The sequence below is a fragment of the Oncorhynchus mykiss genome, chromosome 8, assembly GCF_057628025.1.
Source record: "Oncorhynchus mykiss isolate SJ-2025 chromosome 8, ASM5762802v1, whole genome shotgun sequence".
NCBI classification, from domain to species: domain Eukaryota; kingdom Metazoa; phylum Chordata; class Actinopteri; order Salmoniformes; family Salmonidae; genus Oncorhynchus; species Oncorhynchus mykiss.
Genome location: NC_143029.1, coordinates 3,577,501 through 3,594,028, shown reverse-complemented (window position 1 = coordinate 3,594,028; position 16,528 = coordinate 3,577,501). Strand labels below are relative to the sequence as shown.

The following is a 16,528-nucleotide window of genomic DNA, read 5'->3' as shown; positions in this document are numbered from 1 at the left end:
CCTCTGTCTCTCTTTCTGCTAAACGTGGTTGCCACCTAGTGTTTTGTTTAAAGCCCCAAATATGGAAGAAGAGGGCTGCATGATGTAATGCTGCGTTGGGCGTACAGGGTGTGTGTATTTATTAACCCCTTGAGCTCTCTGTCTGCCCCCCCCCCCACCCACCCTCCATCTCTACCTGTGTGTGTGTGTGTGTGTGTGTGTGTGTGTGTGTGTGTGTGTGTGTGTGTGTGTGTGTGTGTGTGTGTGTGTGTGTGTGTGTGTGTGTGTGTGTGTGATATGTGATGGGAGTTTCTAGATAACCCCCCAAGGCAGATACATGATATTGATATGAGGAACTAATTTTAGTCCACGGTTGACAAGGCTTGGAACACATGACTAGAGAGCAGGACGTATACAGGCTTACAAGTTCATGTTAATTTGGCAGGATATTTATGACATAAGCTGAAATGAGAGAAGAGCCACAAGGTGTAGACTAAGATCAATGAAATCAAATGTAATTATTTCAGAAAATATATATTGGTCATTCATTTGGTGAATAAATAACATATTAGAACAAAATCTCTAGTTGATAAAAACACCACTCATTTAAAAAAAATGTTTTAGACATTTCTGAATTTAGGCTTTATTAAACATCACATATTAGTATTATTAAATCACATTGTATCTGTCTGCCAATGGGTTTAAAGAGTTGTTGAAAGTGAGGTTCATCCCTGTGGAGGGGGGGGGGGGGGGGCTGAGGGGGAAGCTGAAAGGTTCATCTCCTGTGGAGGGGGGGGGGGGGGGGGGCTGGGAGGGAAGCTGAAAGGTTCATCCCTGTGGAGGGGGGGGGGGGGGGGGGCTGGGAGGGAAGCTTAAATGAGGGGGGGGCAGAAAGGGAAGCTGAAAGGTTCATCCCTGTGGGGGGGGGGGGGGGGGGGGCTGGGAGGGAAGCTGAAATGACTGTCTATAGATTCATCATGTCTGACTGTCTATAGATTCATCATGTCTGACTGTCTATAGATGCATCATGTCTGACTGTCTATAGATGCATCATGTCTGACTGTCTATAGAAGCATCATGTCTGACTGTCTATAGATGCATCATGTCTGACTGTCTATAGAAGCATCATGTCTGACTGTCTATAGATGCATCATGTCTGACTGTCTATAGATGCATCATGTCTGACTGTCTATAGATGCATCATGTCTGACTGTCTATAGATGCATCATGTCTGACTGTCTATAGATGCATCATGTCTGACTGTCTATAGATGCATCATGTCTGACTGTCTATAGATTCATCATGTCTGACTGTCTATAGATGCATCATGTCTGACTGTCTATAGATGCATCATGTCTGACTGTCTATAGATGCATCATGTCTGACTGTCTATAGATGCATCATGTCTGACTGTCTATAGATGCATCATGTCTGACTGTCTATAGATGCATCATGTCTGACTGTCTATAGATGCATCATGTCTGACTGTCTATAGATGCATCATGTCTGACTGTCTATAGATGCATCATGTCTGACTGTCTATAGATGCATCATGTCTGACTGTCTATAGATGCATCATGTCTGACTGTCTATAGATGCATCATGTCTGACTGTCTATAGATGCATCATGTCTGACTGTCTATAGATGCATCATGTCTGACTGTCTATAGATGCATCATGTCTGACTGTCTATAGATGCATCATGTCTGACTGTCTATAGATGCATCATGTCTGACTGTCTATAGATGCATCATGTCTGACTGTCTATAGATGCATCATGTCTGACTGTCTATAGATGCATCATGTCTGACTGTCTATAGATGCATCATGTCTGACTGTCTATAGATGCATCATGTCTGACTGTCTATATATTCATCATGTCTGACTGTCTATACAGTAGATTAATCATGTCTGACTGTCCATAGATGCATCATGTCTGCCTGTCTATAGAAGGGAGAGATGTGAGTTGTTGGAGATGATCTCGAGGTTATATGCTGGAAATGGTGAATTCAGAAGATATTTCCCAAATTGCACCCTATTCCCGATTGTAGTGCACTACTTTTGACCAGGGTCCATAGGGATTAGGGTGCCATTTGGGAATCAATCAGCGATATAGTTATCAGGAGGTAGGGCTGTAGGCTTCCATAGGGATCTAGAAGGCCTCCTCTATCTTCAAAGACAGTGAAGTGACATCAAGCCTTACGATAGGCTACCATCTGTGTTGTCATAGACAACCATAAGTATTTATTTGTATTTTAGAAATAAGTGGTAGGCCTACCTGTTTGACAGACAGAAGGAGGCTATTGGCTGATATATCCATAGATTTGTCGGTCAACTCCTCCACCCACCATGCACTCTTGAAATAGCCTGCCTCAGTGTCACTGAAGGGCTGTGAAGTTAAAACCAAGACTCAAATTGAAGGGGTATGAGAGGGTATGACATAGGCCTACCTTTTATTAGAGAAAATGGCACAAAGCACAGGCCTAACCCTTGTTAGCTTAAGATTTTGAAGAAAATTAAACGGATCCGGTTATATAAAGTTATCTACAATGAATGTACAAAACATTAGGAACACCTGCTCTTTCCATGATATCGACTGACCAGGTGAATCCAGGTGAAAGCTGTGATCACTTACTGGTGTAATTGGTTACATCCACTTCAATCAGTGTAGATGACGGGGAAGAGGCAGGTCAAAGAAGGATTTTTAAGCATTGAGACAATTGAGACATGGATTGTGTATGTGTGTGCCATTCAGAGGGTGAATTGGCAAGACACAAGATGGGAAGTGTTTTTGAACGGGGTAGTAGGTGCCCAGGTGCACCGGTTTGTGTCAAGAACACCAACGTTTTTTCACGTTTAACAGTTTTCCCATGTTTATCAAGAATGGCCCACCACCCAAAGGATACACTGTTACGTGCCTCCTAATGGAGGGAGGTGCAGGAGCCAGGAGCAGGAGAGCAAGGAAGTCCCAACTCAACTACAAACATGGGACTGAAAACACACCCAAACGAGGTCGCCACACACACAGGGAAATGAAGCGCGACACAAGGAGGAGAAACCTCTACTCCTAAACACCAAACGGCACAACTGCCTTGAGGAAAAGAAACCCCGTGGTGCAGACACCTCAATAACCTAACACCAGAAAACAATCCTGCACCAAAAGACTAGCCGGCAGCGGAGGTAAATATACCCACCGAAATCAACTAATAAGACACAGGTGTAAACAATACAGACAGACACAAACGAAAAGGAAAAATGGATCGGTGGCAGCTAGTAGACCAGGCGACGACGACCGCCGAGCACCACCCAGAACAGGGAGAGGAGCCACCTTCGGTGGGCGCTAGTAGACCAGGCGACGACGGCCACCGAGCACCGCCCAGAACAGGGAGAGGAGCCACCTTCGGTGGGAGCTAGTAGACCAGGCGACGACAACCGCCGAGCACCGCCCGAACAGGGAGAGAGTCACCTTCGGTGGATGTCGTGACAAACACAGCCAACTTGAAACAACTGTGAGACGTTTTGGACCAGCATCCCTGTGGAACGCTTTCAACACACTGCAGAGTTCATGTCCCAATGAATTGAGGCTGTTCTGAGAGCAAGAAAATAGGGGTGCAGCTCAATATTAGGAATGTGTTCATAATGTTTTGGACACTCAGTGTGATTTGGTCCACAGTGTTTTATGGTAGAAATAACCTGTAAAATACCCATGTCTATATCACTGTTTTGTTACATTGACATTCAGAGGTTGACTTTGAATGGGAAGTAATCTAAGATGTTTAAACTCAGACAGCTTTAAGGAAAAGACCTTCTCTCGTTGGGTTAAACCACAGAAGAAGAGTAACCAGCGGTTAAACCACAGAAGAAGAGTAACCAGCGGTTAAACCACAGAAGAAGAATAACCAGTGGTTAAAGCTGCATCATGAGGTCTACTCTGTCTGGGGTGGAAAGGTAGGTCTACTCTGTCTGGGGTGGAAAGGTAGGCCCTACTTTGTCTGGGGTGGAAAGGTTGGTCTAACTTTTGAAAGGACCATACTCAGATTCCTTCAAATATCTTAGATTTAATTATTTGCAAACAGGGACAGTTTTGTTGCAAACAAGACACAGTGATTTGGCATTGGATAAATATGATAAAATGAATGAATCCCGTCCTCCCAGTCCGTGGGCCTTGTCAGTAGTATTTTCTATTTTCCCTCTTGGTTTTCATTTTTGTATCACAAAATGTAAGGTGACTGATCACTTCCGCACAGTAGGTGGCAGCATGCACAAACAAAACGTGCTGAACACCATGACACCGAAGAAGAACACTCAAAATGGCGACACGGTAGAAAAGTTCATGCTGTTTTGTCTGTTCTGTATTCCTCTTATCTTTTCCATGTAGTTGTTTTAATAATAATACCAAGTCACTGCTATCTGACATAAGGAAATACGTGTTGTTAGTTTTTTTTTGACAACGCGAGAATTTGAATGTTATCGAAGTTACAAACTGTTATTATTCCACACATTTTATGATCACAGAAGGCCCACTAGCTATGCTATTTGTCTTTATTTTTTACTTTGGGTGGAAATGTCAAAGATTATCAGTGTGTCTCTAAGAGAGTTGTTGGAAGAAATCTGTTGAAGTGAGCATGAAGAGGATCAACACATAGAAATGGAAGAGGATGTGAAGAAAGTGAAGAAGGTACGTGACTAACTTTATTTAGGTAGTTACAGTGTGGTAGAAACAGGCTTGGTTTCAGGGCGTCGTTTTTTCTCTCTCTCTTGTTTCGTGATTGTCATCATTATACTTTCGTAACTGACTAAAAAACATCACGTTATGTTGTTACAATTCTGGCCGATATTTCTCTAAATGCGCCTTGTGTCATTTCTACAAAATAGTAAATGAACGTCCTTTGCGCAGTTTATATACCGTCAGGGTGGTAACATTTAATGTCTTTCAGCTCACTAACTAAGATCTCACACTTGGCCACAAAGTTAAGAAAATCTCAAGGATGTTGGTAACTTGCATTTTGAAAACATCATTCATGCTCAACCAACCTGGACTCGGGGGTAGATGTAAATATACATGTCTTCCTCCATTTAGTATGTGTTGTTACATTTAGTATGTGTTATGTGTTACATTTAGTATGGTATTTATTAGTTTGTGGATGTTCCTCATCCATTTCCTATATGTTTTACGAATTAGAGTTTTGTATGATATGTGTTAGGAATTTCAATTGGTTGTGGCCTCAACTTCAGTACTACAGGATAGATCCCAAATGGGACGCAGAGGTCTAAGGCACTGCATCTCAGCGCTTCAGGCGTCACTACAGACACCCAGGTTCGAATCCAGGCTGTATCACAACTGGCCGTGATTGGGAGTCCCCATAGGGGACAATCGGGCACAATCGGCCCAGCATCGTCCGGGTTTGGCCGGTGTAGGCCGTCATTGTAAATAAGAATTTGTTCTTAACTGAGTTGCCTAGTTAAATAAAGGTTAAATCAAAAAATATATGGAATAATAATAATAATAATAATAAACACATTAATATTACTGAATATCCTGGTATGGCAAAAGGTCATTATAAAGGTATGCCAATCTGGATATTGCCCAAGTCTACTGTAAAAAAAAATTAAAAAATGTCTCTGGGTGTATGTTTCCTGTGATCGCAGTCAGATTTTTGATGGGGAAAGGGTTCTTGGTGTCAACTGTCATTGAGCAGGTCACTCACAGATTTTCTTCTCTTTCTCTCTCTCATCTGAAAGGAAGGGGTGTCAAGGAGAGTAGGGGTGTGTTTATAGTGGCAGCTGTCATAGAGAAGGATTGACAGTAGGGGTGTGTTTATTGACAGTAGGGGGTGTGTTTATAGTGTCAGCTGTCATAGAGAAGGATTGACTGTAGGGGTGTGTTTATTGACAGTAGGGGTGTGTTTATAGTGTCAGCTGTCGAGGAGAAGGTTTGACAGTAGGGGTGTGTTTATAGTGTCAGCTGTCATAGAGAAGGATTGACAGTAGGGGTGTGTTTATAGTGTCAGCTGTCATAGAGAAGGATTGACAGTAGGGGTGTGTTTATTGACAGTAGGGGTGTGTTTATAGACAGTAGGGGTGTGTTTATAGTGTCAGCTGTCGAGGAGAAGGATTGACAGTAGGGGTGTGTTTATTGACAGTAGGGGTGTGTTTATAGACAGTAGGGGTGTGTTTATAGTGTCAGCTGTCGAGGAGAAGGATTGACAGTAGGGGTGTGTTTATAGACAGTAGGGGTGTGTTTATTGACAGTAGGGGTGTGTTTATAGTGTCAGCTGTCATAGAGAAGGATTGACAGTAGGGGTGTGTTTATAGTGTCAGCTGTCATAGAGAAGGATTGACAGTAGGGGTGTGTTTATTGACAGTAGGGGTGTGTTTATAGTGTCAGCTGTCGAGGAGAAGGTTTGACAGTAGGGGTGTGTTTATAGTGTCAGCTGTCATAGAGAAGGATTGACAGTAGGGGTGTGTTTATAGTGTCAGCTGTCATAGAGAAGGATTGACAGTAGGGGTGTGTTTATTGACAGTAGGGGTGTGTTTATAGACAGTAGGGGTGTGTTTATAGTGTCAGCTGTCGAGGAGAAGGATTGACAGTAGGGGTGTGTTTATTGACAGTAGGGGTGTGTTTATAGACAGTAGGGGTGTGTTTATAGTGTCAGCTGTCGAGGAGAAGGATTGACAGTAGGGGTGTGTTTATAGACAGTAGGGGTGTGTTTATTGACAGTAGGGGTGTGTTTATAGTGTCAGCTGTCATAGAGAAGGATTGACAGTAGGGGTGTGTTTGTAGTGTCAGCTGTCGAGGAGAAGGATTGACAGTAGGGGTGTGTTTATTGACAGTAGGGGTGTGTTTATAGTGTCAGCTGTCGAGGAGAAGGATTGACAGTAGGGGTGTGTTTATAGACAGTAGGGGTGTGTTTATTGACAGTAGGGGTGTGTTTATAGTGTCAGCTGTCATAGAGAAGGATTGACAGTAGGGGTGTGTTTATAGTGTCAGCTGTCGAGGAGAAGGATTGACAGTAGGGGTGTGTTTATTGACAGTAGGGGTGTGTTTATTGACAGTAGGGGTGTGTTTATAGTGTCAGCTGTCGGAGAAGGCTTGACAGTAGGGGTGTGTTTATTGACAGTAGGGGTGTGTTTATAGTGGCAGCTGTCGAGGAGAAGGATTGACAGTAGGGGTGTGTTTATTGACAGTAGGGGTGTGTCTATTGACAGTAGGGGTGTGTCTATTGACAGTAGGGGTGTGTCTATTGGCAGTAGGGGTGTGTCTATTGGCAGTAGGGGTGTGTTTATTGACAGTAGGGGTGTGTTTATTGACAGTAGGGGTGTGTCTATTGGCAGTAGGGGTGTGTTTATTGACAGTAGGGGTGTGTTTATTGACAGTAGGGGTGTGTTTATTGGCAGTAGGGGTGTGTTTATTGGCAGTAGGGGTGTGCATCTTTCACTTTCAAGATGATTCGATACGTATCTACCATGGGCTCCGATATGAAACTGGAACGATATACGTTTTAGTTTGAATTGATTCGGTTTGATCGGAGAACGGATCGATATGATTCGATGCATAGAGAACGGATCGATATGATTCGATGCATAGAGAACGGATCGATATGATTCGATGCATAATCACATTCATGTTCTACATTAAGATGTGCTGCGGATGGGGCTCATGAGCTGGGCCTCTCTGAGTGGACTTCTCTGTGTGTCTCTATGGTGGATCCTATGTAGGCACCTGATCTGAGCCATTACAGGAGACTAGGGATCTACCACCCACTATCAAATTAAAGGGGGGGAATATAAATGTATTTTGTCCCCCCCCCTCCACTTTGGTTCTGAAATCTCATCGCCCACTAGTTAACTTGTAAGTTTGGCAGATGAAGTGTTTGAGCTAGTTAATGTATCAATATTTATTGTTTACAAATTACCTTTGACATAGCCGGTGAATATATATATATATATATATATATATATATATATATATATAGCACAACTTTGGATTCCCCCCCCCCCCCCCCCCCCCCCACACACACACACTTTGGTTCTGAAATCTAGACTACCCTGCCGCCCCATTACCAAAAGTTTAAACTTTTTTATTTTTAAATGCAAACCTGGGGAGCAAGAAAATACCCTCCCTTATTAAACTAGAAACTCTGTAGGTTTTGGAAAATCACAGTTTTGAACTTTTAATCCTACGCTGTGATGTCACGGAATATTTTTATTTATTTAATTTTTTAGGACATGGTATTTTTTAACTTGCGAAGCTGGGCACGGTGCCCAGTTTGACTAGGCTACTGATATTCCCTCTGGGGTTGTTCGGCATGCAACATGACTTGCAGTTCAACTCTGAATGAGTTGTCATCACATTTTTTTTGTGGGGGGGGGGGGGGGGGGGTGTATTTTCAGAAGATAGAAAGAATGCAAAATGAGCAACAACAAAAATAGTGAATCGGCAATCCGTAATATATATATTTTTATCGATTTTCTGACCGATGGATGCTACGTTTGGATCGGTTTGGGGTCTGTGGACCGATGAACTCATCATATCTTAAACATTTGAATCTGGACTGATGAATCGGGGCTGGTGAATCGGGGCTGGTGAATCGGGGGCTGGTGAATCGGGGGCTGGTGAATCGGGGGCTGATGAATCGGGGCTGATAAATCGGGGCTGATAAATCGGGACTAATGAATCAGGACTGATGTGACTCATTCCATCTGTGGTCTGCAGTGTCATTCACAGTAGACACTTGGCAGGCAGAGTTTCTTCTTCTGAATCGTTCTCTCTCTGTCACTACACTGACTGTTAAGCTGGAAAACACCTGGACTAAGGAAGCCGCCGAGAGGAGGAGGGGAGAGGAGGGGAGAGGAGGAGAGGAGGGGAGAGGAGGAGAGGAGAGGAGAGGGGAGGGGAGGAGAGGAGAGGGGAGGAGAGGAGAGGAGAGGAGAGGGGAGGGGAGGGGAGGAGAGGAGAGGAGAGGGGAGGGGAGGAGAGGAGAGGAGAGGGGAGGGGAGGAGTGGAGTGGAGTGGAGTGGAGTGGAGTGGAGTGGAGTGGAGAGGAGAGGAGAGGAGAGGAGAGGAGAGGAGAGGAGAGGAGAGGAGAGGGGAGGGGAGGGGAGGGGAGGGGAGGGGAGGGGAGAGGCAAGGAGTCGTATTATTTATATTTAATCAGTTGGATGATCCTCACGTGGAACAAGAAAGTGTTTCCGTGTCACTTGAAGGAGTGGTGCACATGTATCCCTCTCTGGTTGACACACACATGGATGTTTCCCCCTCTCTGGTTCAGGCTGCTGGAGGGAGGAGGGAGGAGGGTGGAGGGAGGAGGGAGGAGGGTGAAGGGAGGAGGGTGAAGGGAGGAGGGTGAAGGGAGGAGGGAGGAGGATGAAGGGAGGAGGATGAAGGGAGGAGGGTGAAGGGAGGAGGGTGGAGGAGGAGGGAGGTGGGAGAAGGGAGGAGGGTGAAGGGAGGAGGGTGAAGGGTGGAGGGAGGAGGGTGGAGAGAGAAGGGAGGAGGGTGAAAGGAGGAGGGAGGAGGGTGGAGGGAGAAGGGAGGAGGGTGAAGGGAGGAGGGTGAAGGGAGGAGGGAGGAGGGTGGAGGGAGGAGGGAGAAGGGAGAAGGGAGGAGGGTGAAGGGAGGAGGGAGAAGGGAGGAGGGTGAAGGGAGGAGGGTGAAGGGAGGAAGGAGGAGGGAGGAAGGAGGAGGGAGAAGGGAGGAGGGTGAAGGGAGGAGGGTGAAGGGAGAAGGGAGGAGGGTGAAGGGAGGAGGGAGGAGGGTGAAGGGAGGAGGGTGAAGCGAGGAGGGAGGAGGGTGAAGGGTGAAGGGAGGAGGGTGGAGGGAGGAGGGTGGAGGGAGGAGGGTGGAGGGAGGAGGGTGAAGGGAGGAGGGAGGAAGGAGGAGGGAGGAGGGGGGAGGGAGAAGGGAGGAGGGTGGAGGGAGGAGGGTGGAGGGTGAAGGGAGGAGGGTGGAGGGAGGAGGGTGAAGGGAGGAGGGAGGAGGGAGGGGAGGAGGGTGAAGGGAGGAGGGTGAAGGGAGGAGGGAGAAGGGTGAAGGGAGGAGGGAGAAGGGTGAAGGGAGGAGGGCTTACATAAACCAGACAGGAAGTTACACTGCTTTCTGTCGTCTGCCCACACTACACTCCAACCCTGGGGACTGGAACTCCAACCGGGAACTTGCCTACCATCTTTTTATCCAGTCTTGTTTCCTCGTTAGAAAAACTATAGCTGTTGCCATAACTCTCTCGTCCTTTGTGTATTGAGATTAGCAAGGTGGGGAAATGTTTAAGCCCTACTTTTTGAAGTCTGGGAAGGCGTTGTTAGGTGGTGGTCATCGAGTCCACACGAGGGGTATTTCCTGTCCTGTCCTTTTGATCCTGCCGAACCCAGAGTGTCCTCTATATATTTAGTGTATGCCAGGCTTTAAACTCAGTAGTCATCACCAGACCTCACCGACTCTGATCCTGGAGAAACTTCTAGATGGCCTGCAGGCCTAGTTATGAGCAGTTGGTTTGCTGAATAAAGTTTTTTTAAATTAATTTTTTACATTTTTCTTTGCTGCGCAGGAACAAAAGTCTGTATACCCTGTCATGGTCACAAACCACTGTGCTTGGGGGAGTGGATTGGAGGGTGTTGTTGAAAGTGCCTGTGAAGAAACAGACAGTGCTATGTAATCCACTAGACAGAAACAGTAGTCTGATGCTGTCCACTAGATGGTGCTGTTGTATAGATTCAGACTACCTGTCTGGTAAACCCGTTAGCCGCATGTTAATGCCAGTTAGTGTTTATTCCCTATGTAAGGGCACTACTTTTGACCGGGACACATAGGGCTTCCCCTAGGGCTTCCCATAGGGCTCTGGTCAAAAGTAGTGCCCTTTATAGGGAATAGGGCTGTAGTGTAAAATAGTGCACTATACAGGGAATAGGGTGCCATTTGGGAAGCAAGCAGTGTAGCCTTCACAGGTCGGTAGCAGGGTGTTTATACGGGCCAGTAGCAGGGTGTTTATACGGGCCAGTAGCAGGGTGTTTATACGGGCCAGTAGCAGGGTGTTTATACGGGCCAGTAGCAGGGTGTTTATACGGGCCAGTAGCATGGTGTTAATACGGGTCGGGCCAGTGGCAGGGTGTTTATACGGGCCAGTAGCAGGGTGTTTATACGGGCCAGTAGCATGGTGTTAATACGGGTCGGGCCAGTGGCAGGGTGTTTATACAGGCCAGTAGCAGGGTGGTTATACGGGCCAGTAGCAGGGTGTTTATACGGGCCAGTAGCATGGTGTTAATACAGGCCAGTAGCAGGGTGGTTATACGGGCCAGTAGCAGGGTGTTTATACGGGCCAGTAGCAGGGTGTTGATCCAGCGTGGGGGGGGGGGGGGGGGGTGTGTGTGTGTGTGTATTACGGGCCAGCAGGGGGGGGTAATAAGGTAACCTCAGCTTATTGCTGCACACATACATTGACGTACAGTTGTAGTCTGAAGTTTACATACACCTTAGCCAAATACATTTAAACTCAGTTTTTCACAATTCCTGACAATTAATCCGAGTAAAAATTCCCTGTTTTAGGTCAGTTAGGATCAGCACTTTATTTTAAGAATGTGAAATGTTAGAATAATCAGTAGAGTGATTTATTTCAGCTTTTATTTCTTTCATCACACTCCCAGTGGGTCAGAAGTTTACATACACTTAATTAGGATTTGGTAGCATTGCCTTTAAATTGTTTAACTTGGGTCAAACGTTTCAGGTAGCCTTCCACAAGATACCCACAATTCCTCCTGACAGAGCTGGTGTAACTGAGTCAGGTTTGTTGGCCTCCTTGTTCGCACACACTTTTTCAGTTCTGCCCACACATTTTTTATAGGATTGAGGTCAGGGCTTTGTGATGGCCACTCCAATACCGTGACTTTGTTGTCCTTAAGCCATTTTGCCTCAACTTTGGAAGTATGTTTGGGGTCATTGTCCATTTGGAAGACCCATTTGCGACCAAGCTTTGACTTCCTGACTGATGTCTTGAAATGTTGCTTCAATATGTCCACATCATATATCCTACATCATATATCCTCATGATGCCATCTATTTTGTGATGTGCACCAGTTCCCTCCTGCAGCAAAGCACACCCACAACATGATGCTGCCACCCCCGTGCTTCATGGTTGGGATGGTGTTCTTCGGCCTGCAAGCCTCCCCCTTTTTCCTCCAAACATAACGATGGTCATTAGGGCAAAACAGTTCTATTTTTGTTTCATCAGACCAGAGGACATTTCTCCAAAAAGTACAATCTTTGTCCCCATGTGCAGTTGCAAACTGTAGTCTGGCTTTTTTTATGGCGGTTCTGGAGCAGTGGCTTCTTCCTTGCTGAGCGGCCTTTCAGATTATGTTGATATAGGACTCGTTTTACTGTGAATATAGATACTTTTGTACCTGCTTCCTCCAGCATCTTCACAAGATCCTTTGCTGTTCTGGGATTGATCTGCACTTTTCGCACCAAAGTACGTTCATCTCTAGGAGACAGAATGCGTCTAATTCCTGAGCGGTATGACGGCTGCGTGGTCCCATGGTGTTTGTACAGATGAACATGGTACCATCAGGTGTTTGGAAATTGCTCCCAAGTATGAACCAGACTTGTGGAGGTCCACAATTTTTTTTGTCTGAGGACTTGGTTGATTTCTTTTGATTTTCCCATGATGTCAAGCAAAGAGGCATTGGAGTTTGAAGGTAGGCCTTGAAATACATCCACAGGTACACCTCCAATTGATTCAAATGATGTCAATTAGCCTATCAGATGCTTCTAAAGCCATGACATCATTTTCTGGAATTTTCCAAGCTTTTTAGAGGTCGATTTCTGATTTTTTTCAACGCCAACACCGATACCGATTAATGGAGGCCCAAAATGTTGTATTTATTTATTTGTAATGATGACAATTACAACAATACTGAATGAACACTTTTATTTTAACTTAATATAATACATCAATAAAATCAATTTAGCCTCAAGTAAATAATGAAACATGTTCAATTCGGTTTAAATAAAACGAAGTGTTGGAGAAGAAAGTAATAGTGCAATATGTAAATAGCCTTTAAAACGTCACTCGCTCTGAGACTTGGAGTAGTTGTTCCCCTCGCTCTGAGACTTGGAGTAGTTGTTCCCCTCGCTCTGAGACTTGGAGTAGTTGTTCCCCTCGCTCTGAGACTTGGAGTAGTTGTTCCCCTCGCTCTGAGACTTGGAGTAGTTGTTCCCCTCGCTCTGAGACTTGGAGTAGTTGTTCCCCTCGCTCTGAGACTTGGAGTAGTTGTTCCCCTCGCTCTGAGACTTGGAGTAGTTGTTCCCCTCGCTCTGAGACTTGGAGTAGTTGTTCCCCTCGCTCTGAGACTTGGAGTAGTTGTTCCCCTCGCTCTGAGACTTGGAGTAGTTGTTCCCCTCGCTCTGAGACTTGGAGTAGTTGTTCCCCTCGCTCTGAGACTTGGAGTAGTTGTTCCCCTCGCTCTGAGACTTGGAGTAGTTGTTCCCCTCGCTCTGAGACTTGGAGTAGTTGTTCCCCTCGCTCTGAGACTTGGAGTAGTTGTTCCCCTCGCTCTGAGACTTGGAGTAGTTGTTCCCCTCGCTCTGAGACTTGGAGTAGTTGTTCCCCTCGCTCTGAGACTTGGAGTAGTTGTTCCCCTCGCTCTGAGACTTGGAGTAGTTTTCCCCTCGCTCTGAGACTTGGAGTAGTTGTTCCCCTCGCTCTGAGACTTGGAGTAGTTGTTCCCCTCGCTCTGAGACTTGGAGTAGTTGTTCCCCTTGCTCTGAGACTTGGAGTAGTTGTTCCCCTCGCTCTGAGACTTGGAGTAGTTGTTCCCCTCGCTCTGAGACTTGGAGTAGTTGTTCCCCTCGCTCTGAGACTTGGAGTAGTTGTTCCCCTCGCTCTGAGACTTGGAGTAGTTGTTCCCCTCGCTCTGAGACTTGGAGTAGTTGTTCCCCTTGCTCTGCAAGGGCCGCGGCTTTTGTGGAGCGATGGGTAACGATGCTTTAAGGTGACAGTTGTCGACGTGTTCCTGGTTCGAGCCCAGGTAGTGGCGAGGAGAGGGACGAAAGCTATACTGTTACACACTGGCAATACTAATGTGCCTATAAGAACATCCAATAGTCAATGAAATGCAAATGGTATAGAGGGCAATAGTCCTATAATTCCCATAATAACTACAACCTAAAACTTCTTACCTGGGAATATTGAAGACTCCTGTTAAAAGGAACCACCAGCTTTCATATGTTCTCATGTTCTGAGCAAGGAACTGAAACGTTAGCTTTCTTACATGGCACATATTGCACTTTTACTTTCTTCTCCAACACTTTTTTTTTGCATTATTTAAACCAAATTTAACATGTTTCATTATTTATTTGAGACTAAATCAATTGGATGTATTATATTAAGTTGCAATTGTCATTTATTACGTGTGTGTGTGTGTGTGTGTGTGTGTGTGTGTGTGTGTGAGTGAATCGGCTGATTTTTACACAATCGGTATCGGCTTTTTTTGGTCCTCCAATAATCCGTATTGGCGTTGAAAAATCATAGTCGGTCGACCTCTACTCCTAATCCTATTGCACAACACTACTGTCGCCTACCCATACTAAAGTCATGGTCAGTCGACCTCTACTCCTAATCCTATTGCACAACACTACTGTAGCCTACCCATACTAAAGTCATAGTCGGTCGACCTCTACTCCTAATCCTATTGCACAACACTACTGTAGCCTACCCATACTAAAGTCATAGTCGGTCGACCTCTACTCCTAATCCTATCGCACAACACTACTGTAGCCTACCCATACTAAAGTCATAGTCGGTCGACCTCTACTCCTAATCCTATTGCACAACACTACTGTAGCCTACCCATACTAAAGTCATAGTCAGTCGACCTCTACTCCTAATCCTATTGCACAACACTACTGTAGCCTACCCATACTAAAGTCATAGTCAGTCGACCTCTACTCCTAATCCTATCGCACAACACTACTGTAGCCTACCCATGCTAAAGTCATAGTCGGTCGACCTCTACTCCTAATCCTATTGCACAACACAACTGTAGCCTACCCATACTAAAATCATAGTCGGTCGACCTCTACTCCTAATCCTATTGCACAACACAACTGTAGCCTACCCATACTAAAGTCATAGTCAGTCGACCTCTACTCCTAATCCTATTGCACAACACTACTGTAGCCTACCCATACTAAAGTCATAGTCGGTCGACCTCTACTCCTAATCCTATTGCACAACACAACTGTAGCCTACCCATACTAAAGTCATAGTCGGTCGACCTCTACTCCTAATCCTATTGCACAACACTACTGTAGCCTACCCATACTAAAGTCATAGTCGGTCGACCTCTACTCCTAATCCTATTGCACAACACTACTGTAGCCTACCCATACTAAAGTCATAGTCAGTCGACCTCTACTCCTAATCCTATTGCACAACACTACTGTAGCCTACCCATGCTAAAGTCATAGTCGGTCGACCTCTACTCCTAATCCTATTGCACAACACAACTGTAGCCTACCCATACTAAAATCATAGTCGGTCGACCTCTACTCCTAATCCTATTGCACAACACAACTGTAGCCTACCCATACTAAAGTCATAGTCAGTCGACCTCTACTCCTAATCCTATTGCACAACACTACTGTAGCCTACCCATACTAAAGTCATAGTCGGTCGACCTCTACTCCTAATCCTATTGCACAACACTACTGTAGCCTACCCATACTAAAATCATAGTCGGTCGACCTCTACTCCTAATCCTATTGCACAACACTACTGTAGCCTACCCATGCTAAAGTCATAGTCGGTCGACCTCTACTCCTAATCCTATCGCACAACACAACTGTAGCCTACCCATACTAAAGTCATAGTCAGTCGACCTCTACTCCTAATCCTATCGCACAACACAACTGTAGCCTACCCATACTAAAGTCATAGTCAGTCGACCTCTACTCCTAATCCTATCGCACAACACTACTGTAGCCTACCCATGCTAAAGTCATAGTCGGTCGACCTCTACTCCTAATCCTATCGCACAACACTACTGTAGCCTACCCATGCTAAAGTCATAGTCGGTCGACCTCTACTCCTAATCCTATCGCACAACACTACTGTAGCCTACCCATACTAAAGTCATAGTCGGTCGACCTCTACTCCTAATCCTATCGCACAACACTACTGTAGCCTACCCATGCTAAAGTCATAGTCGGTCGACCTCTACTCCTAATCCTATCGCACAACACTACTGTAGCCTACCCATGCTAAAGTCATAGTCGGTCGACCTCTACTCCTAATCCTATCGCACAACACTACTGTAGCCTACCCATGCTAAAGTCATAGTCGGTCGACCTCTACTCCTAATCCTATCGCACAACACTACTGTAGCCTACCCATGCTAAAGTCATAGTCGGTCGACCTCTACTCCTAATCCTATCGCACAACACTACTGTAGCCTACCCATACTAAAGTCATAGTCGGTCGACCTCTACTCCTAATCCTATTGCACAACACAACTGTAGCCTACCCATACTAAAGTCATAGTCGGTCGACCTCTACTC

At 45.5% G+C, this 16,528-nt stretch overlaps 1 protein-coding gene across 1 annotated transcript in view; it reads left to right on the top strand.

Annotated features, from left to right (window-relative positions):
- Positions 1–4,214: 4,214 nt before the first annotated feature.
- Positions 4,215–16,528, top strand: part of ccm2 (CCM2 scaffold protein) — a 36,529-nt gene continuing 24,215 nt past the window's right edge. Inside the window, exon 1 of the mRNA XM_036984568.2 lies at positions 4,215–4,657. Within this exon, the coding sequence (XP_036840463.1) occupies positions 4,628–4,657 (30 nt within the window). The 5' untranslated portion in view covers positions 4,215–4,627. The remainder of the gene's footprint in view (positions 4,658–16,528) is intronic.